The sequence below is a fragment of the Numida meleagris genome, chromosome 10 (genome assembly GCF_002078875.1).
Source record: "Numida meleagris isolate 19003 breed g44 Domestic line chromosome 10, NumMel1.0, whole genome shotgun sequence".
NCBI lineage: Eukaryota > Metazoa > Chordata > Aves > Galliformes > Numididae > Numida > Numida meleagris.
In genome coordinates this window covers 18,254,901-18,276,438 of record NC_034418.1, presented here as the reverse complement: position 1 = coordinate 18,276,438, position 21,538 = coordinate 18,254,901, and the positions used below count along the sequence as shown (strand labels likewise).

The following is a 21,538-nucleotide window of genomic DNA, read 5'->3' as shown; positions in this document are numbered from 1 at the left end:
TTTGGGTTGGGTTTTTGGGTTTTTTTGTACATGCTGTTTTTCAGTATTTCAGTATTTTCTGCATGCACGCATAAGACCGGAGAGGAGCCTCAGCAAGGGGACAGTGCTGGGAGCATCCTGATGTCCATGAGTAAGGCTTCACTAATGCCCAAGGCCTTCCCCAAGACCTGTTGATTGCACTGCCTTCCTGGGCAAGGGTTTCTGTGCTCAGAGCTTCCTCTTGAGCGTAGAGCTTTGCACCTTGTTTGCTTCATAGGAGTTGTGAGAAAGCACTCCTACATCCAGCTTCCATCTTTCGTGTTCCTGCCAGCACCTTTTGATGAATGAAAGCCATTACAATTTGAAATTGCTGTAATCAAGTAATGCGATATTGTAATGTTAAACTTGTAATCAGTCCTCTGCATGTTTCTACATTTTTTTTTGGTGTGTTTTTAACTTGCTGATTTTTTCCTTTAAGCGTTCGCTTTTTTTTCAGCTCAGCCTCTTAATGAAAGTCCCAGTATCCCAGGAGAAATAGCATTTTCCCTTTATTTTTTTTTTTTCTCAGAAGCAAGGGAACCACCATCACGCAAATATTCATTTATCGTGTTATCGTTTGTCATCTTTTTTTATTCATCAGCATGGCCCTCCAGGCCGGGGGTCTGACTGGGAAGAGAGGGAGGATTCAGAGATACAAAGACTTTGCCAGTGTCAGCACTGTGATATTCACACCAGCGTTACCAAGCTGCTGGTAGGACATGGATTTCGGTCACAGCGTGCTTCTGAAGTTACCACTGTGAGCTCCTATCAGATGGCTTCTTGTCTCTGAACAAGAGGGGCTCTTTTGTTGTGCTGGTGCATCCTGGTGCAAAGCATGCTCGCTCCTGCTTTTGATCTGAATCTGTCTGCTTCAGTGTAGTGTGTTGCTGGCTAATGAAACATCCCGTGGCAGCTAGCTGTAGCTTACCCCGAGGAGGATGGGAGCAAAGCTTCGGGAAGAATCAGTCGGAAGAGAATGTGAGGTTTTTAGAATAAGGCAGAGATAAGTACGGCTTCAAATTGAAGAAAAGAGAAGAACAACAGTAAAAACAAACAAAAAAATGCTTTGCGAATCTCCATTGGAACCAAAACCAGATGTTTTTCTCCCTTATTAAAATATATACTAAAAATACCACAACTTTACAGTTCTTGAATTGTTGGAAATGGTTTGCAGATGAAGTCATCAGGCCCTTTTTGTTGTTATCCATCTATCCCTGTGCTTTCAGCGAACGCTCTCAGGATATTCTGGAGTACAGAGATGACCTGGGGAGGGAACAAATCAAGGACTTTTTTTTTTTCCTTGTTTTTAAGTGCTGATTTTTCAATCCACAAATGACTCAGAGTGTGTTAAACGAGGTTGAACTGTGCAAAAAAAAAAAAAAAAAAAAGCTCTTTAGAGTAGATACACGGAGAGAAGTGAGAAGGAAAAGAGGAAAATGAAACCAAATGCAAATGCTCCCTGGAAGCGGAGAAGTATTGATCATCTCCTTTATTATTCTAACGTGAGGTTTGCTGGTGGCTGCGGCACTGTAAAGGGAGATACTCTTAAAAGATGCTTAGCAGAGAGAGGTTCAGGAGGCAATGCTTCTGCTTTGGAGGAAGCCAGCCTCCTCCTTTATGGCTGTTACTGAAGGTCTTTTTGCAAAAGCGTTTCTGTTGATTTCTCAGGTCAGTCGTCAGCTGGGCAGCGTGATGGATCTCTTCACCACCAGCCTCTCCCTGGTGGGTCTGCAGCCTCCGAGTGACAGACAGATTGACGGCATCGACCTTTTACCTGCCATCTTGCAGGGCAAGCTAATTGACAGGTTAGTTATGAGCCTGGAGCTCTGATCCTTGCCTCCTAACTGAAGTGGTGCCAGGCTTTGCCTTATTTATTTTTTTTTAAATCAAGTTTACAGAAATATTTTATAAACTGGACGGATGTGTCTTTGCTCCCAGCCGATGAAGTGAGGTTGCACCAGAGCTTTACCCTGTGCATTAATCCTCTGCTGGAGCAGGCAGAGGTGAGATTTCCTGACACACGACATATTGCTGTACGATGGAGTCTGGGGACAAATGCAAATGTCAGGGGGTTAGCAGGGATCCTTGGAGCAGCATATGGCAACAAGGGAGATAAAAGCCTGTGAACTGTAGCCTGGGTAGGGGAAAATACATTATTTATTACTGGAAAAACATCCAGGAGTATGTTGGCTCTTTGCAGAATATAGTTCTGGCTTGAGGGAGGTTGGAATTAAAGGCTGGGCTGCTGCAGGTGAACCAGAAGCCCACCCCTTCCCAAGGCCCTGTTTCTGTAGGTGCTTTTATAAAGGTATGTTTGAATTAAAGACCTGGGATCCTTACGGGCATGGAGGAGTACCGTTTGGGTGCAGTACTGAGATTTGACAGCAGACATCCTTGGCTGTCGCTGGAAGGCCTGGAGGTCAAGAGAGGTATTTCAGTTGAGATTTGGATAAGTAATTTGGCAGCCTGGGAAATCCTGAGTACAAACATGTTCTTTGTCAGGGAGACAGCAAGGAAACATGCACTTGCAAAATGTACTTGAATTCTTTTCTGCGTTGAACGTGAGCCTTTGTTCCTTGAACTGTTGCTTGTGTGCCTGTTAAAGCAAGCAGTGTGTGTGCAGCATTACCTGGGAGCACATCTGCTGGCTGCCATGAGATGCTGCAGGTTCTGCAAACACAGCCTGCTACTTTTGTAGGGCTTCCTTTCTTTTTTTTTTTTTTTGGTGATATAAGAAAATATCAGCCACCCATCTCTTACAACAGTGCCATTTGTGTTCCAATAACAATACTCAAGGTCACAAGATGACTCTTTTTTTCTTTCTACTTTTTTTTTCCACCCCAAACCTGACCGGGACGTCACAGCTCCCATAGCCCCAAGAATTTTCAAGGGGATGCAATCATAGGGTTCTTTTAAGCTTTATAAAGGAAAAAGTGACCAGGAAAGAAAGGAATTGGCGACAGCAGAATTTTCAGTATAAGCTGAAAGCCTTTTTCAAAGATGGAAATCGTTTGTTGTTGGTTTTTCTTATGCAAAACCTAACCTCCGTGCCTTCAGTCAGGGGGTCACACTGCAGCTTGTGGAGTAATCTGTGTTCATGGCAAGGAAAAAGGAGGCTGGCGTGTTTCAAGTGTGGCATGTTTGTTTGGGCTATTTTATTTTGTTAATGAAACTGGTTTAGATCAAGTTCTGCGTTTTGGCAGGCTTCTCAGGCTGCCTTTATTTCACAGGCACGTCAGGTGTTAGGATGCAGGAGCAGGCACTGCTGGCAGCAGCATTTCCCCTTTGTTCACGAGCAGTTCCTAATGACAAAGGCTCATTGTTTGTGCAAGGAACCTGCGGAGAAGGCTGCAGTTTTAAAATAGAGGAGATCTAAGGCCGCTCCTGTCGTTCAGATGCGGAGATGTTAATCTTATCTCTCATTTAGGGACCGTGTTTTTTCCGAGTGGCATCCCCAGAGCGAGTAGCCTTTGCCTAGTGGCATCTGAATCAAAGACAAAGGATGTTTGTACCCTTACCAATGTAATAAGCAGCCCTGTGCTCTTCTCCTGCCAGCAGGCTGACACAGCTGGAGAGGGCTACGTCTGGTGTCCTTGCGGAATGAGCTGCAGCAACCAGTGAAGCCTTTCTCCTGCAGACAGACCGTTTCAGTAGAATTTTGTACTGTTCCCTCCAAAAGTGAGAGCACGTTGTGAGGGTCACCAGTGGGAGCACTGCTGGGATGCCCGGGAGGAAGCGTAGTGCACGTGCTTTGGGTGCGTGTCGTGCCCTACCTTTGGCAGAACTCTGGGGGAGAAGCTGAAGATTTCGCTGTGTGTTTAGATGACACAAAGGGCACTGCAGGGAAAGCAAACGGGCAGGAGTTAAAAATGAAGCCTGCCTGTCTGCCAGGTTTGTTTTCTTTTTTGATATGGAGCTTTTTTGATCTGAAATCCACAACGGGCCGGCACCTGGTGTCCTCCCCAGCCATCCTGTGCCTCAGACAGGAACAGCACATATCTCGATGCCGCTATGAAGAGGAGTGTGAGCCTCGCGTGCTCTGTGAATCCCCATTTCTCTCTGGCAGACGCTCACCACTTCTGAGACATTTGGTGTTTAAGTCGGCACGCTCTATAGGAAATAACAGGGTCTGATAGTTCAAGGATTAACAATCACTGGCAGCCAAGCTGTATAATATTTCATTCTTGCGCCATGTGAGCTCTCAACTTGATGAACACTTTAAAAAATGTTAATTGAAAACCTTGCAGTGGAGACTATTAGGAGGCAGCCTGTTTCTGACTGATAGCTGGATCGGAAGTCAGACGCCATTAAAGTGTTTGTCTCCCTTATCAGCGAGGCAGCGGCAGCAGCTGCCCGGGCTGGCGCGCTGGCATTTCTCATGCAGTTCTGCTCTCCCTTGCAGGCCCATATTCTATTATCGTGGCAACGAGATGATGGCGGTGAGAGTCGGGCTTTATAAGGCTCACTACTGGACCTGGAGCAACTCCTGGGAGGAGTACAGCAAGGTAACAGCACGCCGACCTGCACCTTCGCCTCGTTCCTTCTCTCTTTTTCAGTTGTTCTTGGGGTGGGGGAAATAACCACTTAAAGAGGAGTTCTTATTGGGGAATGCCACAGAGCACTTGCAAACCAGCCTTTCATTCGCAGCCTCTAAAGTGCTACCAGATTTCCAAAATCCAAGGGGACTGGTGTCACCTGCACCCCTGTACTGAAGTCAGAGACAAGCAGAGGAAAATGAGCAAAGCCTGACTTGTTCCGAGCAGCGTTCCCTTTAAGCAGCACTTAGTGCCCCTTCATGTTAAGCTTCTTTCCCTGCTGAATTCTGATCTTTAACGTGCACCTTTATGAAGCTTGAAGGCTGATGCCGAATGAATGGGTCGTTTATCTCAATGTCTGGCAAAAAAGACCCAGAGCGCCCTGAACTGTGGAAAGGGAATAGGGATGTGTTGTTTTGTTGGTTTGGGTTTTTTTCTGAAAAGGGAAGGGAAAGCTTCACCGTACAGTGGAAAGAACAGCAGCCATTGAAAACGGTACACTCCATATGTTTAATCTATTACCAGCACTTCTGCAAGCCCCTATCACTCTGTAAGATGTTCTACATTTTGTTTGCCAAATAGGCACCGCTTCTGTAATTTTCGGGCTGATCTTCTCACAGTGAGATGTTAAAACACTGTTATTTTTCTTCTTTTGTGACTTCCTTGCCTCAGACTTGTCCCAGAGTTCCCTACCCATTTCTTGAATGGCAGGTTCACACGTGTGCCTTGCTGATTATACCTTTAGACATGAACTAAACGCATTATGGCATGGCTTTCAGCAAGTTTGACAGCAGGCTGGTGTTGGGGGGGGGATTGTTTGTATGATTGATTTTTTTTCTTTTTGTCTTTTTCTTTAACTTATGGTGGGTCCTCAAGGCATCGCAGGTGCAGGAATAAGTGCTGATGACATTTGTGGATGTAAAAGTGCATGGTTTCTTTCACTGGGATGTCCTGGGGGTAGAAGGAAACATCAGCTCCAAGGGAGTCATTCGCATTCAGGGCTGTAAATGTGTGTGTTTGTCTTCTTAAGACTGTAATGCTCCAGGAGTCAAAGTTTCTGTTTGTCACGGATTTGGAAGGAAAGTTGACTCCGAAAATGCATCGCACGCTCCGTGTCAGCGCTAATATTGCACAACTAAAAAGGAGATAACGTGTTTGTCTAGGTTAGTATGTGAGTAAAGCTCATGTGTCATACCAGACATGGTGTAGAGGATTCTCCCTGTGTGGGAGACACTGTGAGCTTATTTGCTGGTGTGTATAGCTGTATGAATGGACTCGGAGGCATGCTTTTCCCATGTGCGTGGAAGATAACGTCGCACGTGAGTAATTGCTCTCCATTGTAATATATGCACATACACATACTTACATACCTTGTTTGGAAATAAATAACCGTCTACATTGATCTAAACTTATTGGTACATGCCTGAGTATGTGTGTGGCTGTGATAATGGGGACCAGTTACTCATTTCAAAAGCTCTCCTACTGTGAGAAATGGCAGTTGTGCAATTAAGGAATATTTATTTCTTTCTAAGCCGTTGTTTAACTGCTGTCTGATAAAAGTCAGCAATTATACTGTACATCAGAGAAATGATTAAAAATTCACTCGCTTTCCTGCAGCTTGTATCACATGTGGTTGATGTGGGTAAAATTGGAGCACATTAGTGGACAGACTAGCCATTAACAACATGCAGAGGAAGCTGAGGCTGAAATTTGTTCCAATTCTCCTCATGTCCTCAAGCCATTAATTACAAGCCTTGCAAGTATAAAAATAGAAATAAATTAGAATGCAGAACAGTTCCACAGTTCTGAGCCTTGTTTCAGGAATTTTGTAATCTCACCTTCTGATACTGTGCCTCTTTTAGTGCCTGTTGTTCTCAGCTGGTTTGATATCGGACTGGAACTATTTGGCCGGAATCAAAAAACTCAATTTGTTTGCTAATTTCCTTTTGAAAAATGGATTTGCATACATGCATGTGTGGCACTTGGAATTCTGTCTGCCGGCAGGCTTGCTGTTCAATACATTTGATTTGCCATCCCATTAGAGCTCTGGCTAATGAGGCCGTGTCAGTTGTCTGATCTCTAGCGTGGGTCCTCACCCCACAGTGAATCTAACGGGAAGTTTTGTTAAACTTTGCGACGTGAAATTCTTTCTGTCTGAAGGGTCCTAGCTCAGACCTGGAGTGAACAGATGTATCTGGTTGGCATGTTGCTCCTTTGGAAGAGGCCTGAAGTTGGGCAGCTGTGTCAAAATGGCTGTCTGCAGAGTTCTGCAAGGCTCGTTGTGTGGGTAGCTGAGTATCTCATTGTTTTGACGCATACGTGGCACCCTTTGGCCAAACCTCCTTTTCCTTTCAGATTTCCCTCGTTACTGACAGTGTGGGAAATCCTTGAGACAGAAAACTTGCACTGGTTTTAATCCGCATATTGTGCATGTTTGTTTGACTTTTGGATGAGATTGTGCCACTAAAGCATCCAGGGATCCTATTTTCATGTTGACATTGGAAAATTTGAAACTGTTGCACGTCCTGGGTCTGGGCACAGTCATGTCAGTTTAGGACTACCAGCCCTTATGGGATTAACTAGAAAGAATGTGCAGTTTTGGCCTCTAACCTGGAAAGCCATGCACTTGAATGTGGTATAAGTTAGTTAAGTAATAAAGTATGTATACGTAAATAAAAATCTACTGGAGGGAAGCAGCTTACAGAAAGCATGGCCTTGGGAAGCATAACAGGCAGATGAATGCTTCTCTCCATATGGCACTTGGAGTATTTACACTGGAAAGATCCCATACAAGCAGTGCACAGGTTTCTGGTTGTCCTAGACTCCCATGACATTAGCGTGCCCTTATTGGTCTGCATCCTCTGCCTTATGGCTTGGTACTGAAATTTGTCAGCTTTCATGAAGATGAAGTGTGTGGTTCCATTCCTGTTGGAACAGGAGAAAATGAGACATAGATTGGTGGAGATCAACTGAAAGACAAATCCATGTAGAATGTGTAGGACTCAATTAATTTGACCAAGGTCTGTGGGACATTCTCTATACCGCTAGCAGTTTTAAGATCAGCATTAGATGTTTGCTTATTATCTGAACAAATCATTTGGGGCCAGTTGTGTTCCTGCAGTGTTTGGGAAGTAAGGGAAATGACCACAGCTGTGCCTTGGCTTCCAAGCCCAGACTTCAAACTGCACCAGGCAGAATTCAGCAACATGACTGGCACAACAAGGAGCAGAAGGGCTGATGCTGCAGAGGAATGAAGAAGTAAGGAGAAGCCTGGGGAGCTCCCTCTCCTGTGCAGCACAAGACACGGACTCTTCCTGGATTGCAAAGTGCATGACAAATACTGCGAGCGGAGGTGATGTCTCATGCACTGCTGTTTTATTGCTGCTGGGTTCATAGCTTCCCATTCCTAAAATGTTAATGCTCAGAATTCGTACTGTTAGCAGTTATTTTGTCCTGTTGATTGAAGGGAGAGGGACATTTGACCTTCCTCGTTTGGAAAGAGGAAAAAAAAAAAAAAAGAATGGCTATTCTCAATGGATTTACCCGTGTAGCCAGCAAGTCCTTCAGGAATTGCTTCAGGTAATGCTATGTCGAAGAGGCAGGAGTATGAGCTAGCAGAAGAAAGGAAATTGCCATCTCTCTGCCTGCCACTGAGATTATCCAGCGGAGAACAATTCTTGTGCCTTCCAAGAGCAGTGATGCAAGAAGGGGAGGAAAAAAAAATAATAATACATTTTAAAAATGTGGAAAAAGCCCTTGGGTTCATCGGAGAGTGGCTGATAACATCAACCTTTCTGCTGTCAGCTTAGTATCTTGTTAGTAGCCTTCAGTGATTTTTTCGGAGGGGCTCCTGTGCCTTTAAGTGATCGGTGGAGGTGCCTGTGAGAAGACCCCATTGTTTTAATGTGAAATGCCACCGGGGTCGTTCCTGCTGCAGTCTGTCTGATTGCCCTTCTCGTCAACGCGGAGGGATCGATAAAGCCTTTTCTGCAAGGGGGATGTGAAGTCAAGTAGAACCTCACAAATAATGACATTTGATTGTGGTCCTCTGAGCGTATGAGCTAGCCATTGATCGCTTCTGCCCGAGAGCCGACGGGGGCTCGCTGGTCTGCCCGTCTTCGGGGGTCTCTTCCAGACAGTTAACACATTAGAAGCAATTTTTGTTCACCGGGCCGCTCGGAGCTCCGGGCTGGGAGGTTTTGTTGGGAGCTGCCAGCAGAGTGACAACGGCCGCTTACCGGCGCCGTGGCAAACGGCGTGGAGCGTGCCCGGCTTTAATTAACTGCTGATCTTTTCTTCCTCTGATATGAACGCAGCTCTGGGTCTTGCGTGGTGGAATGAGGGGACGTGAGCAGCAGACGGCCCCCGGATTTGCTGCGCTGCCATCGAATTCCGCCTCTGCTTGTCAGGTCGGAGAGAGCTGGGCCAGCGCCAGGGTGACGAATTGCCAGAGGGCTCACGTTGACACAAGTGGTGATTCCATCGCTTGGCGCGGAGCCCACGCTGGCAGCCAGCTGTATTTGTCTCATGTCTATATTGACTTAGCATCTGTGGTCCATTTGCTCTGGAAATTGAAGCATAAGCTGTGCAACCAATTGCCACCAGGTCTTAGGAACGGAAAAACCATCCAGGTTCTACGCGATTGCTGGGAGGAAGGATGCGCTCGCCCAAAGGTTCACCTGATGTGCAGGGAGTGCTGCTTGGCTTATTAAAAAAATGAAACGATTACTGGGATTACTCCTCCAGCAGACAGGTGCAGAACGCTGCTGGTGTAAGAGGTCTGGTGCGGGAGCTGAGATGCTTCTGATTGCCATCTGATGCTCTTTGATTGGTTCCCTTAGAAAGCACAGAGCTGGTGTGCTCCAGATAGGATCTTCTGGCTTGGCTCGTGTGCTTTTGTAGTTGAGGAGGAAAGATCCAAGAGTTTGCTTAAACACAGGGAGCGACCTTTCTCCTTCGTGTGATCAGTGTTACTGTCAGCATGCAAATTACCTTGGATTGCGTGCAGAGTGAAATAGAAGGCATGTGCTTTAACTGATCCCCTGCATATTGTTACTAGCAGTCGGCCAAAGAAAGAGCTCCAAGTAAATAACAACAAAGTGGTGGCTGGGGCTTTGTTATCCTGGAGGAGCGGGCAGGCGTACCTCCCTGCCTCTTTGCTCTTCTTCACATAACACAGCTTCACTTGGGAGCAAAGTTGCTGCCCTGTTGGCAGTGCGGAGTAAATGAGGACACCTGTCTGCTTCTCATGGAACAAAGTGGCTTTTGCTCTGGCTGAGAACTGGGCGCATCTGTACTTATTGTTAAAGCCTGCAGTGCCCTTAGGGTCTATGGGGCACGTTGTCACGTCAGGCTTTTAGAAGAAAAGGAAAAAAGAATTATTTAATGATTTCAAGTTAGATTTTAGCGACTTTCACCAACCAAAGTGCTCAGGAGGAGACTCCCCTTCCTCACCAGACCCATTGTCCTTCAGCCTGTGTGGGGCAGCAGAGCTGTTTTCCTCCTGCCCTGCTGCAGGGCAGCTTCTTCTCTCCTGTCAAAGATGGACACGAAGATTTTGGGCACATCCCTCCACCCCAGCTCCCAGCAACGCACATGACCAAATCCTCACGCTTTCCAAGCAGCTAGAGGCATTGTCCAGATGCTCCAGAGTGTGGATTGCCTCATCTTTAAATACTCTTCAAATCCCAAGCAGATTTAGTTTATTCTGGTTTTGCTCCAGAAATTAAAAGCAATCTGGATGTGAGGATCCCAGACTTTCAGCTCACTGGTGGAACTGATTTTTTTTTTTTCTTTCCATCCTGAGAATTGAAAATGCTTTGAGATAAGAAGCAGAATGAAGTAGAGCTTGTGGGTGAGAAGTTAAATATTCTTTTCTGTCAAAAGTGCAGAAGAGCAGGCCCCGCCATCTGTATCTGTAGTGTATCACTTGGTGTGATGCTGGCCAATGCCTTGATCGGGCCCGTGAGGATGGGACTGTACCTCTTATATTTTGCACGTTTGCCAACGAGCAGGTAGAAAACATTTTAAGCTGTCTCTGGTGGGTGAATATTAGCAGTCACACAGTACATAAAAATAATAATAGTCTATTATATTTGTGGAGATCAAGTTGAAAGGCCTCAGAAATTTAAAGCGTGGTTTCAGCCGCGCTTGAGGGGAGTTATTTATCAGTGTCATAAAGCAGTAAGTTTGATTGATTATTGTTTTCCCCAGCAGACTGCTTTCGAGCAGGGCATTGACTGTTTAGATTAGAAAGACAGATAGCTTTTGGCTAGTGGCCTCAGGCAAGGTGTCACAGCACCTTCTTTCCTAGGAGGCCTTGGGACATCCCTGAGCCTTATCCCGGAGCCTCTGCTAAAGGAAGCAGAAGACAAAATGTAAACAGAGCGATATATAAATAAATACCCAAGAGACTAAAATCTTCTTTCAAAACGAAGCGTTTTGCAGCCAAAGAGTATTGTACCAATTAGCAGACTCTTAATTAAATTGCTTGTTTGATTTGCATCCAAATTATAATTTGGATATTATGTAGGCTTTGATACCTTTTCATTAACTGTTCCTTTTGGAAGAAAAAAAAAAAATCTATTTTTCCCTCTTTTTCAGAGGCCTGTGGCATCAGAAGGTGGAAAGGTCAATCATTTTTGTATCCATTTTAAGTCCATTATTGGCCGGCCTCTACAACCTATCAAGCAACTCTCTTATTTTTCCACTCAGTGATTCAGGAATCTATAGCTGTGTGCAGATAAATGGGATTTCATGGGCTTCTAACCTTCCTGCTTTATTGAAAAGCAGAATATTAACTGCTCCACTGACCAGCTGTCCATTAAAAACACAGGATATTTTTAGAAAATTGTTTGCCAATCAAATCCTACCAACATCTGTAGAGAGCCTTTCAGTTTGCTTGGTTTTTAAGCAAATGCTACAGCTGCTTTTCCGGCTCCATTGAAATAATTCCCATTTATCCTCCCTCCATGTCTCTGTCCTCGTCTCAGGTATTGTAAGGAGCGCAGCGTGTTAGCTGGAATTGCAAACCTGAGCTTTAACAAGTCCATTTGGTGCCAGCCCTTGCTGGTCCATAGGGCTCCCTGCGTTATTTTCCGTTCAGTGAAATGAGCGCTTTACATTTTTTTGCCGTTCCCAGGGCTAAATGAGTTCTGTTAGCCCACAAGGCTGCAGGCAGGCTCTGGGTTATTAGCCTGACATCTGGCTAATAACTGGCTGCGGCTCGGGAGCTGCAGCCTGGCGACGCGTGCGAGGGCAGATGCAGAGAGCTGGCTGCTCTGGACCTGTGAGCAAACAACTGGCCCTGTCCCTCGGTGGCCATTGAGCACTTCCCACTGCTGGTGGCAAACAGAGTCCCAGTCCTTGTGCCCTTTGTGCTGTTGCTGCGGGGAGGTCCCGACTTCTCACCCCGTAGACTTGAACCTTGGTGACAGGAATGTCTCCAGGCGTAATAGAGTTCTTGCAGCACAGCTCTCGTTCCCAGGTGAGTGCTTCGAAACCAGCTCTCTGAGATGCTATAAATCAGGTCAACAAATGCGCCCGTTTCTTCAAAATTAGCTTCCACTTTTATGCCAGCGCAGTGCTAGTGTTGTCACCTTATTTCTACCTCCTACAGATTGGAATCCAATTTGCAGAATAAAGTGGACTCTGGGTTTAAACTAATTCTGGGGTTTCACAGGCATACTGGAACAAGGTGCCGAAGCATCAGCTGAAATTTTACTCCCTCACCTGCTTCACGCTTAATGACCTGTTTCCTTCTCTTCACTGCAGGGCATTGATTTCTGTCCTGGGCAGAATGTCTCTGGAGTGACGACCCATTCGCAGGAGGAGCACAGCACTTTGCCACTGCTCTTCCACCTGGGCAGGGACCCTGGAGAAAAGTACCCGTTAAGGTGAGCCAATTAACAAACATGTGAAAACACTCAGCGCTGCTGCTGTACGTTTTACATAATTCATTTGCCTTGATAGCTGTTTTTTTTTTTTAACAATCTGCATGAAAACTATCCCAGAAAGCCATCACTAAGCGTGAGTGGCAAAGAAAAAGGAAGCAACATTTGCAATTGGTCGAGCTGGGTGAGTGTGCACGTGTTCATGGCTCAGCTCATCGGGCCGGTGGTTGTTGGTGCGTGTCCCAGAAGGCAGAATGCTCACTGCTGGGTAGGGCAGGGCTAAGTGCAGGTCAGCTGTGCAAGGAAGCAGCAGCGATAGCGTGCATGCACTGGAGCTACTCTGCTGCAATTCCCAGTGCATTTTGGGGCTAGGGAAGAAACACCTAGTGATCTTTCCATACTCTGCAGTGTTTTTTGTTTTTTTTTTTCTATGCTCTGCTTTGGAATCGGTGAAGGCAAATGGGGCAACCCACCAATTTCCTAGCCCAGCTGAAGGAGCTTCTCCATAGCCTTTGCGAGAGGACTTTCCGCCCAATCCTTTTCCCTCCTTGGGCTTCCTGGCTGTCTGAATCCATTTTCCTATAAGCCTGCTGTTGTAATATTTATCTCCGGCACACACCATGCCCTGAGAGATTTCTGCAAGGATTTATGTAGCCATCAGCCAGCACAGATCTGGCACCTCCAAAAAGCTGCCGAGGTGTCCCAGCTCCCTCTTCCATTCTGACTGAGTTTGGTTCTCTGGCAGAACTGGATGCAGACAGAGGCACGCAGCCTCATCCCTCACTACTGGCTCCGACTTGGAGGATGTGGGAGCAAATAGAGGAAAAACTAGTGCTGCTGCGTGAGTGCCTGCACAGACACGGTTTTGTGCAGCAGCTTTAACAGAGAGATGTTTCCTGAGCTGACAGGACTGCAATTACTCAACTGTTTTAAATAATTGAGTGGATACACTCGCTCCATTACTTCCAAAAGAACTGAGCCTGTGCTGTCCACTAAGTGTTTCCACTAGAGAGAAGGGGAGGAAAAATATTTTCACTTCTCTCTCACTTAACAGACGAGCACCCTAGAGGTACATTAGGCAGTGTATAAAGCTCTTCAGAAGCCCAGCACGTTAGCTCTTCCTTTCTATTGCGTTTCAGCACTAATGAATAAAGCAAATCTGCACCTCCTGTATTTTAAATTCAGCTCGGTGAGATGGTGCTGCTGGGTTGGGGTTCCAGATGAGATTATGCCCTGTTCAATTGAACAGCCACTTCATTTGAGGAAGATGAATGGGTAGAAATGACCCCTTTTTCCAAAAATCAGATGAATGGTAGTATTAAGTGAGCTGGAGTTTGCCTGCTGTTTGTGTACTCTCAGATTCTTCCAGATTTGATGGAGAGGAGATCTTGTTTAAGGGATGTTTGTGGGACCCCTGCTTCCCTCTTATGTAGGGAGGGATAAATGTTGCTCCTTACAACCACCACAGGCTGAGCATTGAAATAACTTCCAGTGTGACATCTGCAGTCATTTCTCATACGGTTCCATTGATTTTTTTTTTTTTGGATGCTCAAAGCTTTTTCTTTGATTGAATTTTATACCAAGATTACGACGTGATTATGGGAAGCTGTAGTGTTGCTTAATATGCAGACCCTAATAGAAAACTGCTTCTTTGCAAGCGACTCTTCTTTTCTGCAGCACGTTACGTTGCTGTTGTCCCCTCTCTGGTCACAGTGGAAAACTCATGGGAAGCGGGTCTCCTATATCCAACGCGGTAATTAAATTATCCTCATTTGTGGAGCTGTTCCTGTTGTGTATTTTTATTTAGCTTAATTATCCCCCTTGGCAGGCAGCCTGCTGGGAGTCCCGACACTAATGTTTCTCAGAAGGGAATCCAGCATTCTCCTCCAAGCCTGCATCTGTCTGTCCGTACGTGCTGGGTGTGTTCCTATCGCCTGCGCTCAGCCTGAGGTTTCTGTGCTTGCACTCCACGTTGGCCACAATTCCCTGTTCATCCCCAGGCAGCCCTGGAGGAGCAAGGTGTATCACACCATTCTTTCACCAGCTTGGCTCCTCTGGAGCGTCCTTTCGTTGCCAAAGCCTTGAGAAAAATGCGTTGCCCCCCTGATTTCTCGGTGTGTTTCCCTCTTTTATTTAGTTGATTATTTCGCCTTGTTAAATCCACACCTGGTTTTAATAGGTTTGCTGCTGCTCTTCTGGAGGCTGTGAAGGAGCATCGTGGCATGCTGATACCCTGTGTTTCTCTTTGTTTGCTTTTGTCACGTTAAAAATTATTTTTTTCCTTATTTTAGTGCAGCCCTCTCCCAAAAAAAGATTTTAGTCATCTGTTGTGTCTCTTGACTTGCATTAGTTTGGCACAGGGGCATGTGCAAAATCACATGCAGAGAGGTTTCATTGCTTCACTTGAAGGCCAGGCATCACACACACCTCAAGAAAGATTTACAGTTTATATATTTGGGATCCTCGGAGCCAAGGCATCCTGGAAATCACTCAGATCAGTCAGCTGAGGCAATGCTCCTGGCTTGCAGAGTGCTTATATTCAGGCAGTCCCATCTGAATTGTCTGTGGGTCTTTGCGTGACTCCTGTGTGAGTACTGTGTGAGATGGAGTCTTTTTCAAGGCTTTGATTTCAGTTCATCTCAGAACGTAGAAATCAGCTTTTTCAGTCATTCTCAGAGAACTGGCTGCTGAAGGGTTCACCAAAGATTCAAGTCCTTCAAGATCCGGAGAAAGCATGTGAAGTTTTCAGTTCCCTGGGCTTTGTGGTGAAGCAGGATGAGTCCTTCCTCTTCCTGACGCAGCTTGCTGCGTTTCCCAAAGCCTGCCTGGAAGCATTATCAGCAAAAGCTTATCTGTGGAGCACTTTGCATGCAGTGGAAAAACTGGTCAGGCCATTACAGGCAGGCCCTGTCGTCGTGCTGAGGACACGTCTGGCAGTTCTGAGCCATATGGCACCCTGCACTAATGTTCCCCTCCACGTAAGGCTGGGTGTGCATCCTTCTGCATGTCTGACTCTAGGAACAGACCCTCCCAACAGGGCAGTGGCCGTTCCTTCCTGCAACTGCCCCTCTGTTTTGGGCTGGATTGCCTCCAGCACCTCGGCTTCTTGCCAAGGGATGTAATTATGTTTGCCCCTGTTGCTTTGAAAGATAACTATTGATGTTTCTCTGGCTTGCAACTTCACCCCGGCATTCCAACGGCCTCACTGACTTTCCTCATTGTTAACTGGAGCTCGTAGCAATGCCAGATGCACATTGTGAATCCTGCCTCAGCTTGCCCCGGTGGTGGCATTTTTACATCGTCCCATCAGCAGATGGGATGGAGCAAGATCCCTGTCCTGTGGCTGACCATCAGCATTAGCATCAGGTACACTCACTGCCAGGCTTTCATCCCCCTCTTGAGAGAGAGGACTCACCTGGGAGCTGTGGGGCTCTGCTCTTAGAGCAGAGAGGAGCTTGGCACCGCAGGCCGTGCTCTGTATTTGTATGGCAGCAGGATGAGGTGGGGCACGAACATGCCTACAGATACTGATAAGGCAAAACTGGCATCTGGAATGCTGCTTGTAATAGGAACACCTGCAGTACAAGGGTACGTGTGGGCAATGCGTTTCAAAGGAGCGTGGTTCCTGGAAAACAATCTTTCTTTTGGTTGCCAGAAATGGTAATGTAACTGTACGTATAGAAGTAAGAGTTACCTAAGGGTTATCTAGGTTTTGTGTGGAGAGAAATGAACTTTCTGTGTCTTTTGTCATTCAAGAGAATGAGTAGATCTGCGTAGGCTGCCAGATAGAAGATTTTTTTTTTTTTGGCTTGTTTTTTAAGCCCTCAACCTTTACATATAGATAGCGTGTTAAGCAGCGCACAAAGCAGAAGCATTTCTGTGAGTCTAAGCAATATTTTGTTTCCTCCCTAGATGCACTAACTGATTTTTGGGGGTTTGGGTTTTCTTGGTTGGCTGGTTGATCCTCTTTCCCATAAAAGCACTCAAACTGCAGGGTGCCTTTGTTACCAAATATATCAAAATGCAGAACTAAAAGATCTGATCGGTCGTCTTCTGTACTGAAGTCTGTTATGTACAGGGTATTGTGTGTCCCCTAAGTCCCACACGTGGGACTCGTTTCTCCACTCAGCCTATATTTGACAAATTCAGTTAAATTATCTGTTGGTATCTTCCCAACCAGCTGTCAGCTTTACTACCCAAGTTAGAGGTTGTATGTTACCAAAATACTTCACACCAGTCAGGAAGAACACGAGGAGTAACGCATAACTGGCACAGCTTAAAATACAGCCGACAGAACACGCAGTGCAAACTGAAGGGGAAAGTGGAGTTTGGGTCAGGCTGCAAGAAGAGTTGGTAGCCAAAACCTGTGGAATTCTGTCTGTTTGCAGCAGAGGTACAAAGCCTTGATAACAATTAAGCACTGCTCACGTCTTGTTGGTGCTGCGGGATGGCAACAACGTCTGCTCTGAGCTATTAGCTCTGTTCAGAACCGAGCTTGCTACATTTGGAATGACAAAATACCCACATTTTACTTGGGGCAATAGATTTGACTATTATGGAAGAAAAAGTGGAAGCGATAAGATGTGGTTGATGAACGTAATGATTTTTAGAACACATTAATTAACAAGAGAGCTCACCAATGCCTGTTCTGAGCAGATGGAAAATCCTGGAAATTATCAGAGAGGTAATTGCGCTGGTTATGGAAGCAGCAAAGAAGGGAAGGAGCTCCTGGAGGGGAAGCTGGAGGGGAAAAGATCTGAAAGGAAGACTGCCAGTCTCACCTTACTGATGAGGGCAGAAACCTCTCTGCTGAGAAAAGAGAGAAGGTGCAAAACGGAGGGGAAAAATGTGTGTAACAAAGAGCCAGAACTCTGCCCAGGGGAGGTGCTGACTCCTTGCCTTCTTGAGGGGGGGGGGGAAGGAAATGGCAACAGCTGCATTGCAGGAGTGAATTAACTGCTGCCACAGGAGAGGTGGCTTTGAGGAAAGCGACAGCTATGGAAACCATGGAGCATTAAGGATGGAGGCAAACTCAGCTCGGTCGATTGCTGCTCAGTTGCTGCTCTCTGCTCGGCTCAGTCTGGGATTAGGGCTCTGCCCTGTGGCATGCTGTCTGATCAACCTGTAACTTGTGCTTCATTGCAGCAGACCAGCAGCCTGCTGGTCGTTTGGTGAGTTACTGCCTAGACTAGAGGGCTGCTGATAGGAAAGAATATTAGAAGAGCCACGTGAACCACTTTCAAAAATGCAGAATGCTGTTTGCAGCCACGAAGGTGAGGGGCATCACACCTGCAGGGGTGCTTACATCTGGGTCCTGTGGATGCTGCTGGACCAGAGAGGTGCCTTCCAGTAGGGACTGCCTTTTGCTTTTCTGTTTGGCCCTGTGAGCCTCTCCAATAAGTGTGCGTTGCCATGTTTCAGAAGCAGAGCTCTAAACCCTTTGTCTGTATGGTGTATTGCGCAGACTTTAAGTTCCAAAGAAACTTGCTAATAGAGAAAAAGGAATGGAGGAAGACTGAGTGATAGGACAAGATGAGAACTCGGATGCCACATTGCAGAGCAGCCTCGTAGCGCTGATAACAGATAAAATCAAATGACCTGAATCTACGTGTATTTCACAATTAAAAATAATGTTTTCTTAATTAAAATAATTCCAGTGGTGGAGGAAGGAAAAATACACAAATCATTAGCCAAGTTCTGTGCTCTCCTACTGACTCCATGCGTGGCTGGTAGAACGTGCTGTAAGTCTGAAAGCTGCTATGGAGAGCCCACTGTCACATTTCTATCAAGTGCACTATCTAATAACCATCTTGTTACATTCCTTTGAATAACAACGTGGTTCTGTCACTCTCAGGATAGAGGCTATGCCCCTTTTTGTGGATTTATTGTGGTAGAGCATCCCCTTTCCTCCCCTGAACAGGTCGCGATGGTAGCGGAGCTGAAGGCGAGGGACTGAGATGGTGCTCTAATACCAAAGGCAGCGTGTCAGCAAATCCTCCTCCTTCCGACCAGAATTTCACCATAGGGCACGGTGGGGTTAATAGCAGAGCAGGTTACACTCGGAGCTGTTTGGAGAGGGAGGAGATGGGAACAGATTGCCAAGGCACAATTACGCTAAATGAACTAAGCACAGGCCACACCTGTGCCTGGGACCCTGCGCTCGCAATCCAGCCCTGATTGGCTCTCCAGAGACTTCCCGGAGGTAAAGTGTCAATTAGTGTAATGACCCTGGACTTTGTCCACTCCGTTCGCTCATTCTGAGCGTGGAATAATTTCATGTGCGCTGGGGGATCTCTTTTAGCCAGCTCCTCACAACACCACCTGCTCACCCTCGCCGCTGCGCTCTCATTCTTCCAGTGCTATTCCCAGCTCTCCTTCTGCAGGATTGTTGAGCTGGAATACAAAATGCAGCGTGCCCTGGAGGCAGCAAGATCTGCAGCCTTGCTCAGACAACAATGCCCAAACACCTGTACAGATATTATCTTGTTTTGTAGTAGGGGATGTAGCAAGCCCTCCCCTTGCAGTCCAGACCTGCGTATGCACTTGAGGAAAGGAGGGGACTCTGGTTCCTGAATAGGAGAGGTTCCCGGCTCCATTAACAACTCAGACTGATTACCGTGAAGCAATTATCCCCATCTTACATGCAGATTAAAGGCACTCCTCTCTTGCAGATTTTGTCACAAAATGCACTTCATTCACAGGGCTGGAGCGTTTGAACCCGCTGCAGGCAGTCAGGGAATGCTTGACAAAGCGCTGCGTGGATGTTGGATCCTGTTAACGCGTTACAGAGCTGCAGAGCTCGACCTGAGCAAGACCTTAAGCTCCTCAGACCAAGTGTTGCACTCCAGCAGGGAAACTGTGTCTAACCGAGCCATCCCAACACCATCCCTGTGATCTTCCAGCACCAAGTGCCACCTTACAGCACCTGGGGTCCAGCACTGCCATGTGCTTCAGCGCTGGGGAGGCAGCTGCAATCGGATCTGTTTTAAGCCAGTGTCAACAGGTTTAGCCAGCTTAAGAGCATGCTAAACCCCACTGAGGCAAGGTTTATAGGTTAGCAGTGCAACTTGGAGCATAATCTACACGTGTTCTTTAGCTTTAGCAAGCTGTGTGCTTCTGTGAGAAGTACGAGTCTTTTCTGTGTGCCAAGCTGTTCCTATCGCGCTCCGGGGAAGTCATTCAGCCTGTGCTAAAGGCTCAAACAATCTAAGAGTGTGGAAGCTGCAGGGGAGAGCAGTTGAAAACCACCAGGAGCTGAGGTTAGGCTGAGATTTCCTGTCCCTGCTGAGCAAGCTGAAACAGCCAGGAGTGTCCTGAACATGGGAATTAAAGCAAGCAGATGATTTAAATGATGCGAGCCCACTTTGTTACGCTGCAGCATTCATGTGTCTAAGGCTGCTAATGAGTAACGATGCTGTGGGTAAAAGCAGTATTTAAGATTATAGCAGAAAGACTGCTTTACTTTTTTCCCCGGGACAGGACTGGCATATTTGGAGCAAAAAGCAGCAGTCGTGGCAGCGTGTTGTTTATCTTTCATCCAGACCACAGCTGTGTTTTCCAGTGGTCTGTCCAGATTATAGCTAATTTGGAGCCGTACGTATGAAAAGCCGCTTGGATGGATGAAATTGGGCTCCTTAGCGCTTCAATATTTGTAAAGACGTAAAGAGCTTAATTAGATAGCAGCAACGTTCCGTCTTACAGGTCTGCTTCCCCAAGATCTGGAGTGCTGGAGAGATGGCACGGGGATGGGATGGAAGTAAACTCGTTAGGTAGTTAGGAGAGCAGCAGCAGAAGGCATTAAGTGATTAGCTATCTGAATACCCCGTGCTGTGCAGCCCAGGGACCCAGCCGTGCTTCAGGAGCGCTCCCTGGGCGTGCATGGCTTTGCTGCTCTGTCTCTCTGCGTGCAGGCTCTCCCACGTTAGCTGTCCTCTGTGCTTGGGCACGGCATAGCTTGAAACACTCTCTGCCTTTTCTAAAAACACACTTTGATATTTCCAAGAGCGCCGCTGCGCCGGCAGCCCTGCGTGCATCTGAAACCCAACCGGAGGGCTCCCAGATAAAATCTTGCCGAGCTGAAGGGCCCTTGTGCCACTGGGATGCAACGCTTGCCGAGCCAGGATGGCAGCCTGGAGCATCCTCAGGGAAGGTGAAGCCGTAGGTGGTGGCTGGCAGCTTCCAGCCCTCTGCTTGCAGCAGTCATCGGGGCTACGAGGAATGCGTGCACAGAGCAGCAAGCGAATTTGGGGGCTTCCCAATTTCCGCGTGGTCCATGCAGACCGTGCAGCCAGGATACGGGGTGTGAGAGCAACAGATTAGTTTGCTGGAGCTTGTCGTTTCCAATTCCCTTCCGCTTCTCTATCAGCAGCTCTCAGGCCCATCCCCACAATCAGCTTCTCTCTGGACAGCTGCCGAGATGCGATATTTATAGGGTTTACTGGAAACTGTTGGCACATGGCTGGGCTTCGAAATGTGATTGTTTTTCAAAGTAGGAAATTAGCTGGAGCGTGGGGCTGGTGGCCAGCTTGGACTGCAAGCAAAGGGAGCCCGAGGTCAGCACCAGGCCGCATTGTTTCTCTTTTATCTTCAGAGGCAACTTGCTGCTCTCTGTTTTTGAAATGACTCTTAAGGTGATGGACAACATGAGATCATTGGGTAGTCATCCTCCACGTTACTAATACTTGAAGTATTAGTGAGGTACACTCTGAACTGCTTAAACAAGTACCTACTGGAGTAACAGTTGGGTAGGAATCCGGTAATGTATAGCATTGTATGAGGGCTTGGAGTAGTAAAGCTGTAATGTTGCGAAATGAAGCAGGTATTCTTGTCTTGGACAAGTCGCTCCTATTCTTCTCCATCTTCCTGTTCGCATAATATCAGTTCATTTTACTTAGTGATTGTGAAGTTTTACTAGCCAGCAGTTGGTTGCATTTGAAACCCTTAGCTTGAGAACGCTCTTGAAAGCCAAGTATTGACATTGCCTTCTCCTCCCTTCAATAAATGCCTCCGCGTGCTGCAGAAAAGCTCTCGAAAGAGTGGAGGATGGGAGCGCCGTGTGCTGGGTGACCTCTCATGTGACACACTGCAAGGACA

At 46.7% G+C, this 21,538-nt stretch overlaps 1 protein-coding gene across 3 annotated transcripts in view; it reads left to right on the top strand.

Moving 5' to 3' along the window:
- The window catches only part of GALNS (galactosamine (N-acetyl)-6-sulfatase), a 43,457-nt gene that overhangs the window by 17,538 nt on the left and 4,381 nt on the right, over positions 1 to 21,538 (top strand). For 2 of the 3 annotated variants that reach the window (XM_021408241.1, XM_021408243.1), the window contains 3 exons: positions 1,687 to 1,823; positions 4,421 to 4,523; positions 12,327 to 12,448. In XM_021408241.1, coding sequence (XP_021263916.1) covers positions 1,687 to 1,823; positions 4,421 to 4,523; positions 12,327 to 12,448 — 362 coding nt within the window. Of the gene's footprint in view, positions 1 to 1,686; positions 1,824 to 4,420; positions 4,524 to 12,326; positions 12,449 to 14,273; positions 14,771 to 21,538 lie in introns of those variants that run through there. The other variant, XM_021408242.1, reaches the window with a different exon arrangement.